Source organism: Haematobia irritans, chromosome 2, assembly GCF_050003625.1.
Source record: "Haematobia irritans isolate KBUSLIRL chromosome 2, ASM5000362v1, whole genome shotgun sequence".
In the NCBI taxonomy this organism is placed as follows: Eukaryota; Metazoa; Arthropoda; class Insecta; order Diptera; family Muscidae; genus Haematobia; species Haematobia irritans.
The window spans coordinates 199,020-226,123 of NC_134398.1; the positions used below are offsets into that span (position 1 = coordinate 199,020).

A 27,104-nucleotide genomic window follows, 5' to 3' on the forward strand; every position below is an offset into this window, starting at 1 on the left:
TATGGAAAATTTAAATAGAGTGCATGTGTATGTTAAAGTGGATATGTATTTATTAAGGGTTTTTGAGAATATTCCTGTTTTAGTTTATACCTGGGCAGAGCAGCCTTGGAAAACAATTGACACGTAAAGCACATTTTTCTCATAGCCCTCTACACCTTGACATTTGTTTTCTTTCGCTCAGAGAACCAGGCTGCGTCTTTTTCTACATTAGGGCTGTTTTCTTTTTGAACTGGTTGCAACATTTATATGGGATTCGTTGCACTGGTGTTCTATCCAGAACATCTATCAGTGCAAGTCGCACCAGAGTCACCATGATATGGGAATTTTGTAGTTGTCAAAATATGAAGTGGCAACTAAAGTAATGCTGGGAAAGGAACACATCTCAAGTGAATGTCACATACAGAAAAGAAAAAGAAAGAAAAAGTAAATAAACAAATACAAAATATTTGTTTGTATTTTGTGATATTATCGTGCCGCTACAAAAATTGATGTATTCTTCCCAAGCTCTCAAAATTGATAAAAATAGATGCAGTTAATTATGCTATTGTTGTAAATGTCGCAACATTAAAAAGAAAGAAAAAGTAAATAAACAAATACAAAATATTTGTTTGTATTTTGTGATATTATCGTGCCGCTACAAAAATTGATGTATTCTTCCCAAGCTCTCAAAATTGATAAAAATAGATGCAGTTAATTATGCTATTGTTGTAAATGTCGCAACATTAGTGCTAGTGGACGCAAGAGTATGTATCGAATCATGAGGAAATATCTGGAGACCCAACTTTAGCTGTAACATCTCTAACAACTTCCAATAAAATAAGCTTCATTGAAATGACAACGCTTTCATTTGGACAATTCGTCAAAGATAATCGACCAGGCCTTGTCTCTATTATGCTCTGTTTTTGATATAATTCAATAAAATGACCGGCAATAATTATAATTAACTTATTGAAAAATCGATGGTTTTAAAGTTGGGGTATCATAAAAATGAGAAATAATCGCTCTTGAGTTTTAATTAATATCTTATTAGTTTAAATCTAAATTTTCAACCATCTTTTTTTATTTGTAAACAATAAATTTTATTTTGACAGTTGGGGAACCAAGTGTTGACAATCAAAATCGAAATTTGAACTGAAACCATTTTTGCGTTTTCTTTTAGCACTGGTCAACAGTGCAGAAAGAAAACAGCCCTATTGTCTTTGGATTTATAATACAAAGCCGTTTTGAAACACAAGGGTAACACTGCACATATACTTCCTTCGGTTACTCTCTTTTGCTCCTCACTTCCTGCTTTTCTTCCTTCTCGTAAATGGCAATGAGATTACTTTTTGCCGTTCTGACCTGTCACTTTAACCGTTTTAGTAACTTTTGCTCTTACGAAGCTGTCGTGTGTAAAAAAACAGTTGTTAACGATAAATTTTTATGTGTAATTCAACAATTGCGCAAACTTGTAGCCTGATATTAAGAAAATAGTGAGAAAACTAATTTAAACAAAACTGCTCCAAACAAGTTAAATACATGAAAGTGGATCCGTTAATATACAATATTCGCCTTGAAGTATGCAATGGAATGTTGTACTATACACAAATTACTGCTGTAGTTGAGTCTTATTCACTACTCCCTTGTTGATTCATGAGTTGGTCGAATATTTTAATAATCTGCGTTGGACAAATTAACTACAAGTGTCTAACATTAGCGTTGAAACACACATATGTAACACATTCATAAATTTAGATTAGTTTTATATGTGCTTTGGGCAGAATAATGGTGAAGTAAAAGTAAGTCAATTTATACGTGTGTGTATATACATATAAAGGGTGATTTGTTAAGAGCTTGATAACTTTTTTTTTTAAAAAAACGCATAAAATTTGCAAAATCTCATCGGTTCTTTATTTGAAACGTTAGATTGGTCCATGACATTTACTTTTTGAAGATAATTTCATTTAAATGTTGACCGCGGCTGCGTCTTAGGTGGTCCATTCGGAAAGTCCAATTTTGGGCAACTTTTTCGAGCATTTCGGCCGGAATAGCCCGAATTTCTTCGGAAATGTTGTCTTCCAAAGCTGGAATAGTTGCTGGCTTATTTCTGTAGACTTTAGACTTGACGTAGCCCCACAAAAAATAGTCTAAAGGCGTCAAATCGCATGATCTTGGTGGCCAACTTACCGGTCCATTTCTTGAGATGAATTGTTCTCCGAAGTTTTCCCTCAAAATGGCCATAGAATCGCGAGCTGTGTGGCATGTAGCGCCATCTTGTTGAAACCACATGTCAACCAAGTTCAGTTCTTCCATTTTTGGCAACAAAAAGTTTGTTAGCATCGAACGATAGCGATCGCCATTCACCGTAACGTTGCGTCCAACAGCATCTTTGAAAAAATACGGTCCAATGATTCCACCAGCGTACAAACCACACCAAACAGTGCATTTTTCGGGATGCATGGGCAGTTCTTGAACGGCTTCTGGTTGCTCTTCACTCCAAATGCGGCAATTTTGCTTATTTACGTAGCCATTCAACCAGAAATGAGCCTCATCGTAAAGCGCGAAACACATTTCGAACCGAACACTGATTTTGGTAATAAAATTCAATGATTTGCAAGCGTTGCTCGTTAGTAAGTCTATTCATGATGAAATGTCAAAGCATACTGAGCATCTTTCTCTTTGACACCATGTCTGAAATCCCACGTGATCTGTCAAATACTAATGCATGAAAATCCTAACCTCAAAAGAATCACCCTTTATATATATATGTATATATAAATACTCTTTCCTCTAGAAATCAATTCACAAACTTAATGACAATAAACATATATGTATCAAAATCATGTTATTTCATACATATGTACACATAGCATCTAAGATTGTGTGAATTTCCTACGTTTATTTTAAAAGAAATTGTAAAAGTCATATTAGAATACTTGCGATGGTATAAACATAAACATTGAAAACTGTGTACGGTAAGGGAAGAGTTTGAGCAAATTTACATTACTTTAAAAATATAGAAAATCCCAGTGTATTTACACAAAATAATTTCAATGAAATTATACTATACACACTGCGTTTTGAATTGTACCCTGTAAGCCAAAACGTTGGATTATTATGCCTATTTTTTCAAAAAATGTATATAATTTATTGCGTGTTTCCAATAGAAGTTTAACTGTGTCCTTGCTAATCATAACATATATTCAACGCATAGCATATATATATTACGAGTGTGTGTACATTCACATTGAATACTGTTGCTGCCTAATCTCGAATTCTGTGCAGCATTTTATGTTGTTACTCTTCCACATGGATACATTATTTTGTACCGTACATATATTCATCTTTTTCTGGGAAGCCGTTTTAAGGTGTAATTTGTATGAAATTTAATTTAGTTTGCGGGCCTAAAATAAGCCACAGTTAGTTAGTGTATTGCTATAGTCACACTGGGAAAATATGTGACAGAAATCTAAAAAGAATCCATCGCCACAGCCAAACCAACAGACATTTTTAGCTCATATTGGATATCTAACATCGTTGTAGGATTATTTTCAAAAAAACCGTATCCATATATTTGGAAAATATTTCTGGAAAAATGTTTGACACTCATTTTGGTAAAATATTTGCCTTGTGTCACCATAGCTTATGTCTTTTGTTACGCATACACTTAAACTAAAAAGTCGATTATGATATAAGGTGGGTATTAAGTTCGAGTTTAGCCGCTAAAAACGTCATTTTTTCACGATTACTTTTCTTTAATAATCCATTTTAAGGAATACAAACTTTGTGAACATTTGCTTTGGGCTTTTCCCCATCAAGTTATAATAAAATTTGCAACAAATATGTATAATTTCATGCATTTTTCTTACTGATTTAGTTTTCACTTTAGCTATTTTAGCGGCTAAACTCGAACTTAATACTCACCTTTAAGGTGGGTATTAAGTTCGAGTTTAGCCGCTAAAAACATGATTTTTTCACGATTACTTTTCTTTAATAATCCATTTTAAGGAATACAAACTTTGTGAAAATTTGCTTTGGGCTTTTCCCCATCAAGTTATAATAAAATTTGCAACAAATATGTATAATTTCATGCATTTTTCTTACTGATTTAGTTTTCACTTTAGCAATTTTAGCGGCTAAACTCGAACTTAATACTCACCTTTATATAAAAAAATGAAAATATTTGGTGAACATTTTTCATTTGGTGAAATACGTTCCAAAAGCTTACTATAACCCAGCAAAAAAAAGCGTCGCCAAAAAATGGCACAGTATATATAGGACAGATGTCCACCATTTTAACAGCCGTTGCGCTGAATTTCCATCACTTCTTAAAGGCCGGTACTCTGTTCGGTTTTCGCGTTGAAACTCCATACAAAACCAAAAAATGCGAAAAATTTGCGAAATTTTTTCCATTTGTGATACTTTGTTTTTTCGTGTTGAAAATAAATATTTTTATAATTTTTTATGCATTCTAAAGCATGTTCGCTCGCAAATTCGTCATCAGTCTCAAACCCAGATAGTGGACTAAATACTTTCTCTGTTTGGTGGATTTAGTTCAGTTCGATGGCCACACTGTTAGAAAAATATGTTTTTCATATGTTCCGATATAAACAAATTGTGTTTCGGGCACGATTTTAAACCACAATATATTTAAGTGCGAACATGTAATTTTCCTAAACTAACACTAAATGTTTGGGACATCTATGTTAATATGTTAGAATATATTATGTTTGGGGCATGAATGTTTCATAAAAATCATATGTGTGAATACAAACATATATAAATTTACAAATTTCAACTAAACATACATATGTTGTGATATTTTATTCAAAGCGACAGAGAGAGTATAGAGAGAAATAGAGATGGAAACCGGGAGAGTTGACGAAAGATATCAATATAACACAGCAAAAGAGTCAAAAGATAACAATTTCTGTGAAATCGCTTGTATGTTGTTTCGGAAAACTGTTTTATGATAAGGCCAAAAATTTGATATGTTTAAGTCTAAATATTATTTAATTTGAATAAAGAGAATATACATTCTGAACCAAGAGAATAGACATTTGAAAAACAAACAGCTTATGTTTTCACCTTGAGAGCAGCATTTTATGTATGTGTGGACATGTGTTTTGTTTATCATTTTGACATTATTTTTTTCTTGGTTCGTTAAAAGAAATCAGGGGTCTTCATAAAAATAACGAAAGGGCACTATACTCTTTTTAGAGTTGGGACGGTAAAATGAAATAGGAGGAAATAGTGAAAAATTACACAGTAAAATGTAAAAAAAACAAAGTTTAGTTTCTCTTTATTAAAAAGTAGTCCACGAGGAGTTGACGGACACCATCAAATATAAAAGCGGGCATTAAGTTCGACTTTTACAGCTAAAACAATTTAAAAAGTTTATTTTCTTTAAAATGAATTATTAAAGAAAAATAAAAGGAATTTTAGAGCGATGGTGTAAATGCTAGTAAAAAACTGTTCACTCCTAAATAAATTTATGTTTATATTATAAAATTATGTATGTATGTTTATACTCGACTCCACGTTCTTCTTTTGTTAGTTTTTGAATTCCTTCCAAATTTTAAAGTTTTGTACAAAAACAGTTTTTTATTAAAGATTGTTATTTTTGCAATAAAAAATAATATTTTATCCAAAAATCATTCAATTTCGTTTATATCAAGCACTGTTCCTGACTATAAATCTTTAATAACGCACATTTCGATGTTTCATTTAAAAAAATTAATATAGTATAAATATAAATGTGTAAATTAAAAAAAAAAAAAAAAAAAAATGTTCGGTCGGAGCAGGGATTGAACCCACGACCCTTTGCATGCAAGGCAGACATGCTAACCACTGCTCCACGTGGCAAACAAATGTATGTTTCTGTTAAATAATGTTATGTTTGCATGGGCTTGTGGGCGCTGCAAACTATGCTATATAAATGTAACTTAAAACGATAATTATCTACTGGTGACTATAACAGCTACGTAGCCCAGTGGATAGTGTGTTGGCTTACAAACTGTATGGTCCCCGGTTCGATTCTCCGTGCAGGCGAAAGGTAAAATTTAAAAAAATTATAAAAGTGAATAATTTCTTCAACATTATTTGTATTACAGAGAAAGGTGCCAATAACTAAAAAATTTCGTGGAAGTGAAAATTACGAGTATGTTAGGGATTGAGCACAATCGTGTTTGGGAAAAATTCTTCCAAGCATATAATATTTTTGGCTCAAAATGCTTCCAAACATATAATATGTTCACATAAAACAAACATATTAATGTTTCGGCAGTATGCAATAATATATATGCTTCCTGCAAAATATGTTTGGAACATATGTTAAAGAAGCGATTTTTTTTGAGGGTGCAGATGTCTCTCGTTGATATTGATTGGTATTACACGTTTCTTGATTGTTCCCCTTTGTCGGACCATTCACTACATCGATCTTACTTTCTTCTTCGTGACATGGGTAATTTGTTCAAGCCTCTTCGCCACAACACCCTTCTGCCATTTACTACCCATATTGTCTGGTAGCGCAAAGTATTCTTGTTCGCTCGCAAATTCGTCATCAGTCCAAAACCCCAATACCCTGCCAGCATTTCAAAGTTCTGTTTCATCCTCATCGCTACCACAGACTCGTAAGTGACACTGCAACAATCGCCAACTGTGATAGTATTTTGCCATCACTATTCGCATGAAAGTATTTTGCCATCACTATTGTTACAAGAGCCATTTTATATTTTGTGAAACACCAAGCACAACTAGCTTCTTATAATTTATTTAAATAAAAACGATAGTGGAGTGCTGAAAACATAGTTATTTCGCTTAAAATTGTAAAAGGTATATTGGTGAACAATTTTTGACTTTCCGAATGGAATAAAGTGATAGTGTTTAAAATATTTTTCCAGACACTCTGCCTCCATTGGGAATAAAAGCACTGGCTGATAGACGCTAACTTGCAACTTGTAACTCAACATCAATATTTTTTTAATGCATAAAAATATGTTAAATGTGATGTGATAGTCGTATAAATGTTATATTTATGAGAATTTATAAATGTTTAATAAGATTAATAAACATCTAAACAATTATGCTTTACTTGACCACAATGATTCTTTTACAACTATCTTAAAATGCACTTTCTCTGATTGTTTGAAGGAACCCTTATTGGCGTCCTTCTAAATGTATCCAGAAGGACACCTAATAATTGTACTCATGCGATACTTTTTTGTAGTAACTTGGCGTGGTGCAACTTCTCAATAGTGATGGCGCTTTTCCGAGGAGTTTTAGATATCGTATACGACTGTTTTCGACTAATGGGGATTCTCGGAAGCGCCCCCAAATTAAAAAAATGTTGGCAGGGATAGTGGACTGAATACTTTCTCTGTTTGGTGGGTTTAGTTCAGTTCGATGGCCAGATGTCTCTCGTTGATATTGATTGGTATTACACGTTTCTTGATTGTTCCCCTTTGTCGGTCCATTCACTACATCGATCTCACTTTCTTCCTCGTGACATGACTAATTTTTCTCAACAGCTCAGCTTCCTAAGCCTGTGCCTCGTATTTGGTCTACATGTCTTCTTACATGCTACCCTCCTACTTAGATCTCGTAGTGACCATGTTCAAGCCTCTTCGACACAACACCCTTCTGCGATTTACTACCCATATTGTCTGGTAGCGCAAAGTATTCTTCATTACCCACGTCAAATCCTATGCACGGTCCATCCTTTTTCTTCATATAGTCCCGTACATGTTCCATCTCGGACACGGTTTCTGGTCTTACCAAATCAAGTCCGGTTCTCTTTTGACTTCATTCCAATCTGTTTTGTTGGCATTACCAATTTTCTTGATAACATTTAAATCGCTAAAGTTATATCTCGTTTAGAATTGCCGGCAAGGTAAAGAAGTGATCCAATTGTCTTTCTGTCGTAAATGACTTACTCTATTTGATAAATTTGATTTTTTCATGAATTTTCTTAAGCTGTTCCCAATTATCTTTTCTGTATTTGAGTTTCTTGATGTTAATCTTTTGATTTTCCTCCTTGAAAATCGGCTGTCACTGATAGCTGATTTATCTGCTTCACAGCAAAATAATCAAATATCTTGTACTCACCAACTATGGTTGTACCCTTTCGTTTCACTCACTTTTGTACTGGACGGGACAGAAAATCTGCGTTTGCATTCGTATACCACATCGTATGTAAAATTGCCAAGAAAATCAGCGTAGTTTGCCATGCGAGAAATGTAGATAACTGGTAGTGACTTTCTGGCCGTAAAATTTGGCATAGGGGCTTATTGTCGACAAGCATACAAATGAACTGTTTCGCCTTCAAAATGCCTCTCAGTGCTTTTTCTCTAATCGCCAGATCCAGAATAAATGAGCTACAGTACGAAACCCTCCACAAAAACAGCTGAAGATTCTTCCATTTTTTCATGAATTTTCTTAAGCTGTTCCCAATTATCTTTTCTGTATTTGAGTCTCTTGATGTTAATCTTTTGGTTTTCCTCCTTGAAAATCGGCTGTCACTGATAGCTGATTTATCTGCTTCACAGCAAAATAATCAAATTTCTTGTACTCACCAACTATGGTTGTACCCTTTCGTTTCACTCACTTTTGTACTGGACGGGACAGAAAATCTGCGTTTGCATTCGTATACCACATCGTATGTAAAATTGCCAAGAAAATCAGCGTAGTTGGCCATGCGAGAAATGTAGATAACTGGTAGTGACTTTCTGGCCGTAAAATTTGGCATAGGGGCTTATTGTCGACAAGCATACAAATGAACTGTTTCGCCTTCAAAATGCCTCTCAGTGCTTTTTCTCTAATCGCCAGATCCAGAATAAATGAGCTATAGTACGAAACCTTCCACAAAAACAGCTGAAGATTCTTCCATTTTCGTGACTCGGTGCTGACGATAACGTTGACTCCAATATATGTAGCAGTTAATCAAAATTCTGCCCGAATGTCATAGAAAAAAACAAGTAAGGAAAGTCTAAAGTCGGGCGGGGCCGACTATATTATACCCTGCACCACTTCGCAAAAGTTTATTTATGATTTATCGCTCGATATATATGTATTAGAAGTGTAGGAAAATTAGAGTCATTTTTACAACTTTTCGACTAAGCAGTGGCGATTTAACAAGGAAAATGTTGGTATTTTTACCATTTTTGTCGAAATCAGAAAAACATATATATGGGACCTATATCTAAATCTGAACCGATTTCAATTAAATTTGGCACACATGACTATATTACTAATTGTACTCCTAGTGCAAAATTTCAACCAAATTGGATCAAAACTCTGGCTTCTGGGGCCATATAAGTCCATATCGGGCGAAAAACATATATGGAAGCTATATCTAAATCTGAACCGATTTCAATCAAATTTGGCACACATGACTATACTACCAATTGTACTCCTTGTGCAAAATTTCAAGCTAATCGGGATAAAACTCTGGCTTCTGGGCCCATATAAGTGCATATCGGGCGAAAGATATATATGGGAGCTATATCTAAATCTGAATCGATTTCAACCTAATTTGCCACGCATAGCTACAATGTTAAATCTACTCTCTGTGCAAAATTTCAACCAAATTGGGCCAAAACTCGGGCTTTTAGGACCATATTAGTCCATATCGGGCGAAAGATATATATGGGAGCTATATCTAAATCTGAACCGATTTCAATCAAATTTTGCACACTTGACTATACTACTAATTGTACTCCTAGTGCAAAATTTCAACCAAATTCGGCCGAAAATCTGGCTTCTGGGTCCATATACCCTGCCAACATTTTTTTGAATTTGGGGACTCTTTTGAGAATCCCCACTACGTCGAAAACAATCATATACGACATCAAAAACTCGTCGGAAAAGCGCCGTCACTATTGAGAAGTTGTACCACGCCAAGTTACTACAAAAATGTTTCGCATGAGTGCAATTATTAGGTGCCTTTATAGATCAATTTAGAACGACGCCAATAAGGGACCCTCCAAACAATCAGAAAAAGTGCATTTTAAGATAGTTGTAAAAGAATCATTGTGGTCGAGTAAAACACGTTTGTTTAGATATTTATTAATTTGATTAAACATTTACAAATTCTTAAAAATATAACATTTATACCACTATCACATTACATTTAACATAATTTTTGGCATTAATGATGATGTTGAGTTACAAGTAGCGAGTTACATGTTGCTGCGTCTATCAACCAGTGTTTTTATTCCATGGAGGCAGCGTGTCTGTAAAATATCTGAAAAACAATCACTTTATTCCATTTGGAAAATCACCAAATTGTTCACCAATATACCTTTCACAATTTTAAGCGTATAATCTATGTTTTCAGAACTTTATTTTCGTTTTTATTTAATTAAAATATAACAAGCTGGTTGCGCTTGGCGTTTCACAAAATAATGGCTTTTTTAACAGTAGGGATGGCAAATTACTTGCATGTACTTTTTGATGTACCTTTTCATGATGGTTGAAGTGACATTTACGAGTCTGTGGTAACGATGAGGTTGAAATGGAACTTTGAAATGCTGGCAGGGTAAGTCCATATCGGGCGAAAGATATATATGGGAGCTATATCTAAATCTGAACCCATTTCAATCAAATTTTTCACACTTGACTATACGACTAAGTGTTATGTTTGTACAAAATTTCAAGCAAATCGGTATAAAACTCTGGCTGCTGGGTCCATATTAGTGCATATCGGGCGAAAGATATATATGGGAGCTATATCTAAATCTTAACCGATATCTTCCAAAATCAATAGGGTTCTATTCTGACCCAAATTAGGAACATGTGCCAAATTTGAAGGCGATTGGACTTAAATTGGGAGCTAGACTTTGATCACAAAAATTTGTTCACAGACAGACGGAGGGACGGACGGACGGACATGGTTATATCGACTCAGGGACCCACCCTGAGCATTATTGCCAAAGTCACCATGTGTCTATCTCGTCTCCTTCTGGATGTTACAAACATATGCACTAACTTATAATTGGACTTAAATTGCGAGCTAGACTTTGATCACAAAAATTTGTTCACAGACAGACGGACGGAGGGACGGACGGACGGACATGGTTATATCGACTCAGGGACCCACCCTGAGCATTATTGCCAAAGACACCATGTGTCTATCTCGTCTCCTTCTGGATGTTACAAACATATGCACTAACTTATAATACCCTGTTTCACAGTGTGGCGCAGGGTATAAATATGGGAAACATTTAAATCTGAAGCAATTTTAAGGAAACTTCGCAAAAGTTTATTTATGATTTATCGCTCGATATATATGTATTAGAAGTTTTGGAAAATTAGTCATTTTTACAACTTTTCGACTAAGCAGTGGCGATTTTACAAGGAAAATTTTGGTATTTTGACCATTTTTGTCGAAATCAGAAAAACATGGAGCTATATCTAAATCTGAACGGATGTCAACCAAATTTGACACGCATATCTACAAAGCTAATTCTACTCCCTGTGAAAAATTTCAACTAAATCGGAGTTAAAAATTGGCCTCTGTGGTCATATGAGTGTAAATCGGGCGAAAGCTATATATGGCAGATATATCTAAATCTGAACCGATTTCAACCAAATTTGGCACGCATAGCTACAATGCTAATTCTACTCCCTGTGCAAAATTTCAACTATATCGGAGCAAAAAATTGGCCTCTGTGGTCATTTGAGTGTAAATCGGGCGAAAGCTATATATGGGAGCTATATCTAAATCTGAACCGATTTCAACCAAATTTGACACGCATAGCTATAATGCTAATTCTACTCCCTGTGCAAAATTTCTAAATCGGAGCAAAAAATTGGCCTCTGTGGGCAAATGAGTGTAAATCGGGCGAAAGCTATATATGGGAGCTATATCTAAATCTGAACCGATTTGGCTGATATTTTGCAAGGTTTTCGAGACTCATAAAACATTCGGATGTACGGAATCGGTTGATATACACGCCAATTATGACCAGATCGGTGAAAAATATATATGGCAGCTATATCTAAATCTGAACCGATTTTTTCCAAAATCAATAGGGATCGTCTTTGAGCCAAAACAGGACCCTATACCAAATTTTAGGACAATCGGACTAAAACTGCGAGCTGTACTTTGCACACAAAAATACATCAACAGACAGACAGACAGACGGACATCGCTAAATCGAATCAGAATTTAATTCTAAGACGATCGGTATACTAAACGATGGGTCTCAGACTTTTCCTTCTTGGCGTTACATACAAATGCACAAATTTATTATACCCTGTACCACAGTAGTGGTGAAGGGTATAATAATTACTGGAGATGTTAGCCTTTTTGTATATGAACAAAAGAAAACTTATTATTTATTTTGTAGAAGTTTTATGCCTGCTTAGATGCTTCTAGAACAAAAGATGATGAAATTCAATTACTTAAGTATGTGTGCGCGCTCTGACAATAGAGCTACCAGATTGTAATACATATTATATAAGATGTTTATGTAAGATGTAGGGTTACCCCCAACATCTCCCCTTTTTAAGTTGAAATGGGTGATCTGGAAATAGGATCTACAGGTTGTCTTCGTGTGGTGATACACTTAGGAAACCAATGAGGAGAACCTATAGGTGTTTCATAATTATCATCACTTGATGGAGGTGTGATGTTGAAGTCCTCGAGTAGAAAATCCAATGGCAATTTTGTATTTGACTCAGTTCGTGTTTCATGATCTGGAACTCTGGGTCTGAGTTGGTCCGTATGTGCTCTTACAAGAATCTTCTTCTCGCCTACATCTATGATGGTGTTGTAGATAACGTTGCCCACCTTTTCGATGATCTCACCGTGAACCCAATAGCTTTTATTTCCTTTGAAATTCTTTGCATAGACCAAGTCACCTGGTGCGAACTTTCTATTTCTGGTGCTTGCTATTGTACTGAGATTCCATTGGTGGTTTACTTTTCGCTCAGTGTATTGAGGTTTTCTGATTGCGTCGAAAACTGTTCTCATTTTTCGACCGATGAATTACTCTGCCGGTGTTTTACCCTCTGGTGCATTTGGATTTGGATTTGATCTTCTAAGAACGTCTGAAGTGCTTCTGTAGGTGTTTCTTGCCCTTCAAATTTCTTTAAAGAGCGTTTTAGAGTATCTACAAAACGTTCGGCTTGTCCGTTGGAACTAGGATGGAAGCGTACGGTTCTTGTGTGCTCAATAGATTTTTCCTTACACCAAGTTTGGAATTTGTCAGAGCAGAACTGTGTACCGTTGTCTGATACAAGCTGTTCTGGATTTCCAAATTGTGCACAGTATTCTTTCAACATTTTTATGGTTGCAAATGAAGTTGTTGTTGTTGTCTCATAAATCACAGGGTAATTTGAGAAAGCATCAATAACTAAAAGATAATATTTACCTTTCACCGGACCAGCGTAGTCAATATGGATTCTCTCGAGTGGGCGTGTCGTTAATGGCCATGAGCAAAGGTTGGTCTTCACTGGATTTTTTGCTGCACGTTGACAATTTTGACATTTTCGGACGTAGTCCTCGATTTGTTTGTCGATATTGGGCCAGTAGATATAACATCGAGCTATTGACTTACCCTGCTCTGCAGATAGATGTCCTCTGTGGAGTTATTTCAATATCTTTTGTCTGAATTTCTCTGGTACTACTATGCGGTTGTTGAATAAAATACATCCATCTAGAGTTGATAGTGATTCTTTCCGATTGTAGTATTGTATAATTGATTCATCTACATTTTCACTGCTTTCAGGCCATCCGTTGTTTATGAAATTAATGACAGACTGGAGAGCTTTGTCGTTTTTAGTTGCGTTGACTAATGTATTGAAAGTGAGTGGAAGTGTCGAAACTGCCTCGTCGGCGTATCGGCGTATATCTTCCTCGAGTGCCACTGAAGCAATGACGAAATCATCAGCTGGCTTTTCATGATCACTAATGAGTCTGGATAATACGTTGGCGTAACCAAAATCCCTTGTATTAGTATATTTGATTTCGAAGTCATACGCTAATAAAATTAAAGCCCAGCGCTGTAACCGGTTGGCTGTGTAGATTGGTATTCCTTTTTTCGATCCAAATATTGTGGGGAGTGGTTTGTGATCGGTGTGCAAGGTGAATTTTCTACCGAACAGCATTCTGTGAAACCTTTGCACAGCGAATGTGAGAGCGAGACCCTTCTTCTCTATTTGACTGTAATTGCGTTCAGCGGGAGTGAGTGCTCTGGATACATGGTGTATCCCCTTCATTCCTCCGCCAGGAAACATATGGTAGATGACACCTCCAACCCCGTGTATTGATGCGTCTGCTTCTACGTGAATAGGCAGACTCGGTTGTAGTGTGTTAGGAGCAAATTCGATGTTAGAATTTTCTTAAAGTCATCTAAAGATTTTTGACATTCTGAAGTCCATCCTTTTTTAACAAGTCGTCAAGAGGTTTGCGTAAGGTGTGCATGTTGTTTATAAACTTGCTGTAGTGATTAAATGAGCCTAGAAGAGATCTAGCCTCTGCAACATTTTCTGGAATTTTCAGATTTTGAATGGCGGTAATTTTGCATGGATCAGGTCGTATGGCATCTTTGTTGATAACCTGCCCTAAGTATTTAATTTCTTTTTGAAAAAAAAAAAAATAAATCACATTTTAATTTGAAACCGAAATCTTGTATTCGTTGCAAAATTAAATCCAAGTTGGTCTTATGTTCAGCGATAGGCTTACTTGCTAACATAATGTAATCAATATACGCTTTGGTACCCTCTATGCCTGAACATAACTCATCCATAATTCTCTGGAATGCTCCTGGAGCAGATTTTATACCAGGTGTTAGTCGGTTAAACTTGTACAATCCCTTGTGGGTATTTATGGTGAGTAACTCTTAGCTGCTGTCGTCTACCTCTACTTGTAGATATGCATCAGACAAGTCCAGATGACTGAAAATTACGCTGTTGTGGCAGTCTGAAAGAATTTCCTCTGGAGTGGGTAGTGGATACTGGTTAGATTCTACCATAGAATTGAGTCCTGTAGAATAGTCTGCGCAGATGCGAATTTTTCCATTGCGTTTGCACTTTCGAGTCTCTGTAGTTCAGCTTCGATCTCTGTTCTATCTGCATATGGAACAAGTCTTTTGGGAATGAATAGTTCCTTGGCGTTTGGCAGCAACTGAATGTTGGCTTTGGTTTTTGTGCATAAACCCAGTGAGTTGATATCAAACACCTTTTCGTACTTACGTTTCAGAGCTGCGATATCGTCATCGAATTTTATTTGGTGACACCAATATGTTATCGGTTTGTCCCAAAGATCGAAAGATTGAATCCAGTCGATTCCCATGATGTTCAGTTTTTCGACATCTGTAATGTAACAATTTAAGAAGTTTGTGACGTCATCGATGGTTACGCTGCATTTGAACTATGCCATGAGGTTGATTTTGCTAGCGTTTACGTCATTGGCGCTATCCTTTGTAGTATAAGCTTTGGGCTTACCAATACTTTCCCATGTGGAAGTTAATATAATGGATATGTCCGAAGCGGTATCGATTTGTAGACGAACAGGCTTGTTGTTCATTAGCACTGTTGTGTATTTACGAAGCTTTTGAAATTCAACATTTCTTGTATTGAAAATTGCGTTTGTGTTGAAAGTCTTCTTTGATTTCTTAAACTTCTGCTTCTTTCCCTCTTCCATGTTTGAAGGTTTTGGTGATTTGCCTAATTTTGCGCTGACACAATAGTTGTCTTTGTGTCCCAACTGGTTGCACTTGTTGCATTTGTGTTTTTGAAATGGACAAAATTTTACGTAGTGCAAATCCCCACAGAACCAGCATGGTGTATTAGGTAGTTTGTGTTGTCTTGGACCTTCGGCAGATTTGTTGACAGAACAGACAGTTTTTGATTGATGTTCAATCAAACTGTTGTCTGATTTCAGGTCTAAAATACGCTGAGTTTATCCAAATTCATTTCACTGTTCTCGTCGAGCAATTTTAGCAAACGAATTCGTATTTCATTATCTCTGGCCGACTTCAAACCCAGAACGAAGATTAAACATTTAAACTGATGGATGGTTAACTCACTCATTTTAAACAATTCACATTGGAGATTGACTTTGCTGGCGTATTCGCGGAAATCTTCCCCATCTGTTTTTGCTAATTGCAAACACATATAGCGTTGTGCGACTTGAGTTTCTACTTTTCCGAAGAGCTTCTTCAGTTTTTCCACAGTGTCCTTAAGTGTCATTTCTTCTGGTTTTCTGGGCAGAACATAATTTGCGAATCTTTCGTGCACTTGATTTGGCATCTTCCTCCATAAGAGAGCTACTTTGTCATCGTCGTCCAATGCGCTTGTCTCTTTTTCGAAGACATGAACAAATCTAGTGTACCACGTTTGAAAGATAAGACCACTTTCAGGCTCGTATTCGAAATTTGTCATGAAATGCGCTAAAGATTCCATCAAGGCTGCTTTGGATGTACCTAGTCTCGGGTTGTTATCTGTAGTGGACAGTGTTGCCAATTTGGTGCTTTTAGCACCAAATTTAGTGCTTTTTGATTTCTAAAAAGCACCAACTTGGTGCTTTCTGGCATTTTCATTTAGTGCTTTTGGTGTTTTTTTTATTTTGAACAGTATTAAGTTTAATTGATACAAAAATTTTGATTAGACTTTCAAGAGCCGAAGAAACTCAAATTTATTGCCAAATATAGAATTTGATTGTTATGAAGTTGGTATTGATTATTTTGTAATTAATATTGTTATTTAGGGTATTCTGTAGGAAAGTCGAACGATGAGTGCCGAATTTTTGAATTTGGTAAAGATGTCATTAAAAACGTTGTATTAAATTCACAAAAGCACGCAGAATTGGAATAAGCAATAGACTTCTTCCATATATTAATATTTTGAAAGTTGAAAAACATGACTGATCAAAATGAATTGGACGAAAGCATTAAAACTGATCAAAGTGCATACTATATAGCGGTTCATAATGGTGAGTACTAAGTTAGAATTTTGCCGCTAAAGTGAAAACTATATCAGTAAAAACGGTATAGAATTATGCATATTTGCTGCAAATTTTATTATAATGGGGAATAGCCAAATTTTCACAAAGTTTGTATTCCTCAAAATGAGTTATTAAAGAAAAGTAATTGTGAAAAAATGACTATTTTAGCAGCTAAACTCGATCTTAATACCCACCTTAACTTCTTAAAATTCAATTCATAATACATCTTCGGAAGTTTTTTTTTTTGTTTTTTTTTTTAGTAGAGCAGTTAATTTTCGATTTTGTGGTGGAAGGTGGTATGTTAGAATTTATAATATATTTTTGGTGCTTTTTGGCCTTGGGGAGTTGGCAACACTGGTAGTGGAGCTTGCGCTTTGCGATTGAATGAGCAAAGCCATTTGTTCGAGCAATAGCGTATGTTGAGCCATCGCCTTTTGCTGCTCCTCCAGTAATTTCTCAACTATGTCGCTAGGCATGTTCATTCCTGAATACTGGCGTTTTACAACTGATTTTATTTTACGGCCGTCCTCGTCGCCACTTTTGTTAGCCTTTTGTATATGAATAAAAGACTATGCTTTTGATTGCTAAAACTTATTATTTATTTTGTAGAACTTTTATGTCTGCTTAGATGCTTCTAGAACAAAAGGATGATGAAATTCAATTACTTAAGTATGTGTGCGCGCTCTGACAATAGAGCTACCAGATTGTAATAAATATTATATAAGATGTTTATGTAAGATGTAGGGTTACCCCCAACAGGAGATGACCTCTTTTGCGGCACTATGTTTTAATTCTCTACTATATGCATCTTAATATGCCTCGTTGACGGTTGTTTAGCAGTTATTTCATCACAAGTGCCTATGCATTTCAGCCCTTACAACATTGTTCGATGAGCATTATATCAAGAAACGATCCATATTTACAGAATGTCGCACGTTTCTTTCAATATTGATTCACCAGGTTCTTGTTTAATCTGCCTGAATCTTACCCTTTCTGCATACCTATTCCGCTTTCAGGTGAGTATTAAGTTCGAGTTTAGCCGCTAAAATCGCTAAAGTGAAAACTAAATCAGTAAGAAAAATATGCATGAAATTAAACGTATTTGTTGCAGATTTCATAATAACTTGGTGGGGAATAGCTAGCCCAAAGTAAATTATCACAAAGTTTGTATTCCTTAAAAGGGATTATTAAAGAAAAGTAATTGTGAAAAAATTGCGATTTTAGCGGCTAAACTCGAACTTAATACCCAGCTTTCCATCGAAATTATTGACAGTTGTTAGTTGCTATAGGCCAGAGTTTCCCAACCCAATTTGCCTTCCGCCCCAAAAACTTTTTTGTTTGCCCAAACAAACAGAAGAAATTATTAACAATAGTTTTTTAATTTCAATTCATGTAAAAAAATATAAAATTATATGAGATAAAGAGTATAATTAACAGTGATTAAAAACAATTAATAATAATAATAATAATATTAATGAATATTAATATAAAAAAAAGAGTTTACCATTTAGTTGGCAATAAGTAACACAAGCAATCAGTAAAACAAGTATAAAATTATCGGATATCCACTTCAATTCAACTTCCACTATTCACGTCAAATCCACGAACGTGAAAATTTGATATCCTTAATTCCACGTTCTTTTTTGAACTTTTCTGTAATTAAAGGTGTGTATTAAGTTCGAGTTTAGCCGAACTTTTTTCATGATTACTTTTTTTTAATAATACTTTTTAAAGAATATAAACGAACGTGAAAATTTGGTATCCTTAATTCCACGTTCTTTTTTGAACTTTTCTGTAACTAAAGGTGTGTACTAAGTTCGAGTTTAGCCGAACTTTTTTCATGATTACTTTTTTTTAATAATCCCTTTTAAAGAATATAAACTTTATAAATAGGCTTAGGCTATTCCCCATCAAGTTATATTAAAATTTGCAAATTTGTTTATAACCTGATGGGGAATCCTCCAAAGCAAAAATTTAAAAAGTCTTTTTTTAAGTGAATTATTATAGAAAAGTAACCGTGAAAAACGGCAATTTTAGCGGCTAAACTCGAACCTAATACTCACCTTAAAGGTGGGTATTAAGTTCGAGTTTAGCCGCTAAAAACGTCATTTTTTCACGATTACTTTTCTTTAATAATACATTTTAAGGAATACAAACTTCGTGAAAATTTGCTTTGGGCTTTTCCCCATCAAGTTATAATAAAATTTGCAACAAATATGTATAATTTCATGCATTTTTCTTACTGATTTAGTTTAGTTTTCACTTTTTTACTGATTTAGTTTTCACTAAAGTGAAAACTAAATCAGTAAAAAAGGCGTAAAATTATACATATTTGTTGCATATTTCATTATAACCTGATGGGGAATTGCCCAAAGCAAATTTTAACAAAGTTTTTATTCCTTAAAATGGAATATTAAAGAAAAGTAATCGTGAAAAAATAACGATTTTAGCGACTAAACTCGAACTTAATACCCACCTTTAAGGCGGAAATCAAAATAAGTGGAATCAATAGACTTATTTTAATTTACTGTTTTTTTAATTAAAAATGGGACATTTTTAATAAAACTCACGTATTAAATATAAAACATTTCAATTTTTTTACGCTAGTTTTTTTTAGACAGAAATACATGCATCTTGGAAATAATTCAACTTTCGCCAAGACTTTTGCAAGTGAATTGATTTCACGAAACTTCCGGTGAATGTGGATTGTAGGTCACAAAAATCGTGGAATTGATTCACATTCATCTGGAAGTGGATTAGCGAACATGGGCATATTCCTCTTTGATGCAAATTGTATTATAATGATGGGGAATAGCTCAAAGCAACTTTATATTCTTTAAAATGGTCAATAAATTAGCAAAAGAAAAAAATCAAAGTAATTCATACTAAACGCATAGATTATTCTCAAAGGCCGTATTTCGTTCGTATTATTGCGTTAAAATTATGTTACAATTTCAATATTCGCATTTAAACCTTATTAATTTATGGTGTTTTCTTTTCTGAAAAAAGGGCTTTGCCTTCATTTTGTCTGTATGTTACCAGCAACCTAAAAAATGCTATCATTTCAGCGGGCAGAAAAGAATTCAAAGAAGGAAACAGGGCAATCGCAGCACTATCGTTTGTAGGCAGTGCTGAAAATGCCCGTAATTTGCCTCTATGCGTGGCGCTATTTTCACAACAGAATGCGAAGCCTTTTCGCACTTTTGCCTGCTTTTTTTAGAAAAGAACCTAAAAAGTAAATTTTCCGGGCAAAATGCAGAAAAAAGTGCGCATTTTTTACAAGAAAAGAAACCGCCATTAGTCTTTAGTGGCTTAATAATCTGTTTTCTTGCGTACTCAAAAATCAAGACGCGTGTCTTCAAATGAGGAGCCTAATGTTTTCTTTTCTTGTAAAAATGCGCGGTGGCTTAATAATCTGTTTTCTTGCGTACTCAAAAATCAAGACGCGTGTCTTCAAATGAGGAGCCTAATGTTTTCTTTTCTTGTAAAAATGCGCACTTTTTGCATTTTGCCCGGAAAATGTATTTTTTAGGTTCGTTTCTAAAAAAAGAACAGGCAAAAGTGCGAAAAGACTTCGAATTCTGTTGTGGAAATAGTGCCACGCATAGATGCAAAATGCGGGCATTTTCAGCATTGTCGACAAACGAGAGTACTGCGATTGTTTGCTCCTTTGAATTATTTTCTGCCCGATTAAGTTAGAGCATTTTTTAGGTTGCTGGCAACATTTTATAAATGGGCAAGCTCTTTTTTTCAGAAAAGAAAACGCCCTAAGTACATTTTCGTGTCTGCATGGGTATAGTATACAAGTGTCATCCACATAAAAAAATAAATAACTTAATAAGTTTGTTCATTACCACTTGATAAAACACACCTCAAATTAGATGCTTGTTACAACGTTGAAAGAAAGACAAAAATATCCGAATTTGGCTTGTCTTAAAAAAAAAAAAAAAACATGACGCTTTCAAACATCTGAAAAGAAAGGTACGTCTCTATATATATATTTAATGTTATTCTCATGTCTAATTTAGGCATTTATTTACTGAAAAACGATTGCTATTACATACAAATTTCAAATAATATTACTATTATTCGCTAGACTTTCGATATCGGCGCCGCATATTTAGCTTGTTTGCTCTTGTTTTGGCCATATGTGACATAAGAAAAAAGGAACCGGGTAATATTAGCAAAATCAGGTATACTTTCAAAAACGTAGGCATATCAAAGCAAATGTTCCATTTATTTGGCATTTCCACACTAAATCGTTTGGTTTCCTCAAAATAAGGTATATTGCGTAAGATAATAATTCCTTCGCAAAGAATACCTAATGGGTAGAGTGGTATCCATATCGTATAACGCAGCCAAGTCAGAATACCATTTTCCATTTTTAAAATTTGGCTTATATAGTAAGGATATCTGGGGATGTAGATTTTCACATTTACTGATAATTCATCTGGGAAGATTGTATACTCACCTAAATATCTCAACCAATGACCATATGACAAAGACGTAAAAAACAGCAGGTTTTGTCTGCATGCGCTCTTCAAACTCGATCATGAAGAATAGCACAAAATTTCTGCCTGTCACTTGCATGAATGGCACAACGGGGGATCCTTTTGTGTATCCAAAAATTGGATGAAGAACTTCCAAGTAGGCAAGCAGATGCAAGAATTTCATAACATTGCCTACCAATGTATAAGCCTTTGGTATCATGTCGACTCCATCACGATAATAAAGTACAGACAGCACAGAAATTACATACAAAAATCCAACAAATTGGGCCAGATTGTACAGCACAAGGTATACCTTTTTGGAGCTCTCTACAAAAATAGAAATAGTTGTAATATACGATATTTCATGTTTGTAGGATAAACGACCTTTTATATATCCGATTTCTTCTTTTTGTAAACGATCATATTCCCTTGAATAATCTTCCTGAAAACATTAATTTAGACTTTTTTCTAATACTTGATTATTTAATCTTATAGTCAATTACTTGGACATTTCTTGGTTTTTCGTCCTCCAAATCATCTTCAGTTTGCCACCGATCAAAGTCAATTTTAAGCCAATGGGGCTTTTGAGGGGTTGCCACAAGACGAGGCCACCATTGATTTTCGCTCTTACCAATGAGACACTCAATTTTATTAGGATAAACTTTATAGCTACATTGCTGAACGAAATAACATTAAATATTATTCTGTATTATAATGAAGTAATGAATGAATAATAAAATATAAATATTATTAAGATTGGTTACGAGATATCCAAATACTCAGGACGATAATTTGATCGAAGTTTTATTGTTTTTGATCTGTTTGTTTAATGCCTTAGGCTATGGTCACACTAGGCAAATATTTGCCCAAAATGAGTGTCAAACATTTTTCCAGGAGCACTTTCGAAATATCTGAATACCGTTTTTGCAAAATACTCCTATCGTGATGGAATATATCCAATATGAGTTAAAAACGTTTGCTGGTTTGGCTGTGGCGACGAATTCTTTTTCGATTTCTGTCAAATATTTGCCCAGTGTGACCGTACCGTTATGTTTTCTTTTATATAATCAAGCTCGAGGTCAGTTTTATTTAATTTTCTTCGAAAATCATGGACGGAATAAAATAAATAAAAAAACTTAAGCCTATGTTACTGGTGTTGTCCTCCCATTTCTGTTGAGTGTTATAGCAGCAATTTCTTTTTACAAAAAATGAAGCGATTAAAAAGGGGAATTTTTAAAAATTTTCTTTGGACCCTGTCCACAAGGAAAAGACCCCAGCGTTCCGCTTGAGGTTCGCGTTATCTTTTCCCAACGTTTCATTTCTCTTTAAAATACGCAAAAATTTCTTAAATTTTATAAAAAAGCAACAATATTTATCAAAAACAAAAGAAAATAACCAATTTTTACATTTTATCTCTAAAGCCAAAAAATATATTTCATATTTCTAATCTTTTTTAAGGCTTTATCTCTTCAAATTTCAAACATTTTCATATTTTTCGTCTAAAACTTTACCTCTTCATCTATGAAATCATAAAACTGGATTTCAAATTCGTACGAATTAAGACCTCGAGCTCCTTTTCCTCTGGACTTAAAATTGAGACATTTTCGGGAGAAATGGAATTCTGTATGCTGTGTAAATACAATGTTTTAAGACAAGTTTCAATTAAATAATAAATGTATAATACCTCGGCGTCTTTCAAATCCACCTTAAGGAATACTTGTCCCGCAGTTTGTGCCCAATAAACAAAAGGACTTAATTGAATATTTTTATTTATTTTATCTTGCGCCATAGTATTTTTCACATTATACACAACTTCTGGTATGACGTTCGAAATGAAAATCCAGCTGTGAAAAACACTCTGTCGCCATCCTTGTCTTTGCACATTATTGGTTATGTAGCCGGTATATTTTACTGCTACCCTTAAATTACAATGAATCAGATGTTTTCATGCGTGGGGTGAATACAAAAGTTATATGAATATTACAATTTGTTAATTCATTGTGTTTTGTAGTCGTAGATTTAGTATTAATTATTTATTTTAACAATAGACACTCGCGCTCTGTAAGAAAACAAAGGTCAATGAGCAAGCCTTTTTTTCATTCATCTCATGTGCATTGTACGCACAATCGATATTTTTTTATAATAAAGCAAGAGGTATTTTACATTATTTAACTGTGTATTAGAGCAAGACAGATATAGTTCTAAGTTTACCACTAACTTATCGATAAGTTCATATCTTCAATGTAATCGAAATTATTAAAGGGGACCTTATACGGTCGGATAAACCTGCGACACGTTGCGGTGGCAAATCCGATTGTATAAGGTTATGTTCGCATGTTGCGGGGACGTGATGGCATAAAATCAAAACAACTTTGATTTTTTCTGGTTGGGTGGCACAAATTTTTAGGTGTAATGCGCTTTACAGACTATCAGTTATTCCGGACGGAATGTCGGTGTTTGTAAAGAATCTTACAGTGTGTCGGATCGATACGACTTGTCGGCGATGACTAAATAATCGGTAAATGTGTTATCGATCCCATAAACAAGCAGCAGTATCTATTATGCCCTCGGACTTAACTTATAATGTGCACAATATATAGGACATGTTCGACACGAGCACTGTCGTCCGGAAAAACTGATAGTCTGTAAAGCGCATAAGGGAATGTTCGCCAAACATTATCAAACAAAAATTATTTTCATAATAAAAACAATCTTTCCTGCAATGAAATTAATGATTTTGTCGATCATAGAAAAAGAAAAATTCCTCTTCCATTAAATGGATAACTAGGCGAGAAGTATTTTGAAAATCACCAAGTAATTTGTAACCCTGCCAACATTTTTTGAATTTGGGGACTCTTTTGAGAATCTCCACTACGTCGAAAACAATCATATACGACATCAAAAACTCGTCGGAAAAGCGCCGTCACTATTGAGAAGTTGTACCACGCCAAGTTACTACAAAAATGTTTCGCATGAGTGCAATTATTAGGTGCCTTTATAGATCAATTTAGAACGACGCCAATAAGGGACCCTCCAAACAATCAGAAAAAGTGCATTTTAAGATAGTTGTAAAAGAATCATTGTGGTCGAGTAAAACACGTTTGTTTAGATATTTATTAATTTGATTAAACATTTACAAATTCTTAAAATATAACATTTATACCACTATCACATTACATTTAACATAATTTTTGGCATTAATGATGATGTTGAGTTACAAGTAGCGAGTTACATGTTGCTGCGTCTATCAACCAGTGTTTTTATTCCATGGAGGCAGCGTGTCTGTAAAATATCTGAAAAACAATCACTTTATTCCATTTGGAAAATCACCAAATTGTTCACCAATATACCTTTCACAATTTTAAGCGTATAATCTATGTTTTCAGAACTTTATTTTCGTTTTTATTTAATTAAAATATAACATGCTGGTTGCGCTTGGCGTTTCACAAAAAAAATGGCTTTTTTAACAGTAGGGATGGCAAATTACTTGCATGTACTTTTTGATGTACCTTTTCATGATGGTTGAAGTGACATTTACGAGTCTGTGGTAACGATGAGGTTGAAATGGAACTTTGAAATGCTGGCAGGGAATATATTAAATTTGGATTACTTCAGGAATCATTGTTTTGCCACACACACAGAGAAGAAACATGATTGTCACGATCATATTCGAAGAGCAAAATAATATGATAGGAGCTATTTTTGCGGCGACCATGCAACATTTTCACCTGCAACCATTCCCTGCCAGCATTTCAAAGTTCCATTTCATCCTCATCGTTACCACAGACTCGTAAGTGACACTGCAACAATCGCCAACTGTGATGGGGGAAGCGTATGAAAAAGTATGAAATGTACATGAAAGTATTTTGCCATCACTATTGTTACAAGAGCCATTTTATATTATGTGAAACACCAAGCGCAACTAGTTTCATATAATTTATTTAAATAAAATCGATAATGAAGTGCTGAAAACATAGTTATTTCTCTTAAAGGTAGGTACTACGTTCGCTTTTCGCGTTGAAATTTTCGCGGTTACTTTATTAAAACAGTTCAATATAAAAGAGATTAACTCAATTGATGTGCAATTTTTTGTTCCTCTAGATTTCGGCAAGACTTTACAGGAATATGTGTGTTTTCATTTATAATATTGATTATTTCTAGAAAAGTAATCGCGAAAATAAAGTGATTTTCAGCTCGAAAACCGAACATAGTACACACCTTAAAATTGTAAAAGGTATATTGGTGAATAATTTTCGAATTTCCAAATGGAATAAAGTGATGGTTTTTCAGATACTTTACAGACACGCTGCCTCCATCGAGAATAAAAACACTGGCTGATAGACGCTGCAACATGTAACTTGCTACTTGTAACTCAACATCATTCTTTTATTAATGAAAAAAATTATGTTAAATGTGTTGTGATAGTGGTATAAATGTTATGTATATAAGAATTTATAAATGTTTAATCAAATTAATAAACATCTAAACAAACGTGTTTTACTTGACCACAATGATTCTTTTACAACTATCTTAAAATTCACTTTTTCTGATTGTTTGAAGGGCCTGCTTTGGATTGCACTCACGCGATACTTTTTTGTAGTAACTTGCGTGGTACAACTTCTCAATAGTGACGGCTTTTCCGACGAGTTTTGGATGTCGTATACGATTGTTTTCGACGTGGTGCGGATTCTCAGAAGAGCCGTCAAATTAAAAAAATTTTGGCAGGGTGTTGGCTCAGTGAACATAGTCCTAAGAAAAATATAATTGTCCTCATCTAAAATGTTATATTTATAAAAAGAATTTTGTTGGAATTAAAAGACAATGGTCACGATCTAAAATATCATGGTATTCACCAAAAATGTCTTCCAGTTAAAAGGACATGGTCACAACCTAAAATGTTATGATCTTTACGAAAAAACTTTTTTCGTCGGCTACTTGAGAAAAGAAAACACAAAAGTAACTTTATTTATTTATTTATTAACTAATTCCTTGTTTATTTCTATTTATAGTGTTGTTCATCACATATTTTTTATAAATCTGTTTTGGTTCAATTTCAACAATAAGTAATCATTCCATATTTACGTTGTGCCTATCAAATGTACAAACGCAGAGCTCATGTAACTGCAAATAAAAATAAATGATTCAATATAGAAAATGCAGAACAAAAAACAGGCACATTTTTTATTACACTTCCCTTCTTTTCTGTTCATATAAAACCACATGCCACTTCTGAATACGATAAATATATTAACACAAAACACGGCAATTGCGTATTCTCCGTCCATTCCAAGCAACAGTCAACACACTACAGACGCTCAAAATGAAAATCGTGTGTACCTGCCCAATGTTTTTATAAAAACACTCGAGTCGAACATTTTCAAAAATCGTCAACTCATAACTACGTGTCTTAAAATCGTCACACGCTAAATTAACCATTAAAAATCGTCAAAATGACTAAAAATCGTCAGAGTTGGCACCGCTGCTTCCAGTAAAAATTTGAGATAATTATAAAAAATTATCGCGTTCTCGAACAGAGCTAATATATGGTTTGTGGTTAAATAATTTATTATTATTATTTTATAGTTTATCAACCTTGATGTATTAGCGTAGCTAGACAATTTCCTAGGTGGGTCCTATAGCCCCCTAGCTAAAAATTAATAGACTGAAGTTGTAGGTTCAATTAA

General features: G+C 34.5%; 2 protein-coding genes and 3 long non-coding RNA genes across 7 annotated transcripts in view; 2 read left to right on the plus strand and 3 right to left on the minus strand.

The window, feature by feature from the left end:
- Positions 1–1,360: 1,360 nt before the first annotated feature.
- The window catches only part of LOC142223159 (uncharacterized), a 106,010-nt gene continuing 80,266 nt past the window's right edge, over positions 1,361–27,104 (plus strand). Inside the window, exon 1 of one of the 3 annotated variants that reach the window (XM_075292997.1) lies at positions 1,361–1,778. The gene's annotated coding sequence lies outside the window, so the exon portion shown is untranslated. Of the gene's footprint in view, positions 1,779–20,743; positions 20,912–27,104 lie in introns of those variants that run through there. The other 2 variants (XM_075292995.1, XM_075292994.1) reach the window with 2 other exon arrangements.
- Positions 10,009–10,517, minus strand: LOC142227038 (uncharacterized). The gene is made up of 2 exons (XR_012719786.1): positions 10,280–10,517; positions 10,009–10,222 (listed from the first exon to the last, which is right to left on the minus strand). It is a non-coding gene; the product is annotated as an uncharacterized LOC142227038 (long non-coding RNA).
- Hacd2 (3-hydroxyacyl-CoA dehydratase 2) lies at positions 20,927–23,527 on the minus strand. Its single transcript, XM_075292998.1, has 7 exons — positions 23,405–23,527; positions 23,105–23,339; positions 22,932–23,048; positions 21,924–22,097; positions 21,805–21,862; positions 21,402–21,747; positions 20,927–21,343 (listed from the first exon to the last, which is right to left on the minus strand). Exons 2-7 carry the CDS (start codon positions 23,207–23,209, stop codon positions 21,016–21,018), a joined length of 1,128 nt encoding a protein of 375 aa, XP_075149113.1. The 5' UTR covers positions 23,210–23,339; positions 23,405–23,527; the 3' UTR covers positions 20,927–21,015.
- Positions 24,501–25,013, minus strand: LOC142226360 (uncharacterized). Its single transcript, XR_012719667.1, has 2 exons — positions 24,771–25,013; positions 24,501–24,713 (listed from the first exon to the last, which is right to left on the minus strand). It is a non-coding gene; the product is annotated as an uncharacterized LOC142226360 (long non-coding RNA).
- LOC142226359 (uncharacterized) lies at positions 25,016–25,911 on the plus strand. Its single transcript, XR_012719666.1, has 2 exons — positions 25,016–25,654; positions 25,711–25,911. It is a non-coding gene; the product is annotated as an uncharacterized LOC142226359 (long non-coding RNA).

Coding starts and splice junctions, on each gene's coding strand:
- Hacd2 (XM_075292998.1), bottom strand. CDS start 23,209: ATGGCGCAAGATAAAATAAATAAAAATATTCAATTAAGTCCTTTTGTT. Junction 23,049..23,104: donor TGGATTTGAAAGACGCCGAG/GTATTATACATT, acceptor GTATTTACACAG/CATACAGAATTCCATTTCTC. Junction 22,098..22,931: donor ATGATTTCATAGATGAAGAG/GTAAAGTTTTAG, acceptor TATTTCGTTCAG/CAATGTAGCTATAAAGTTTA.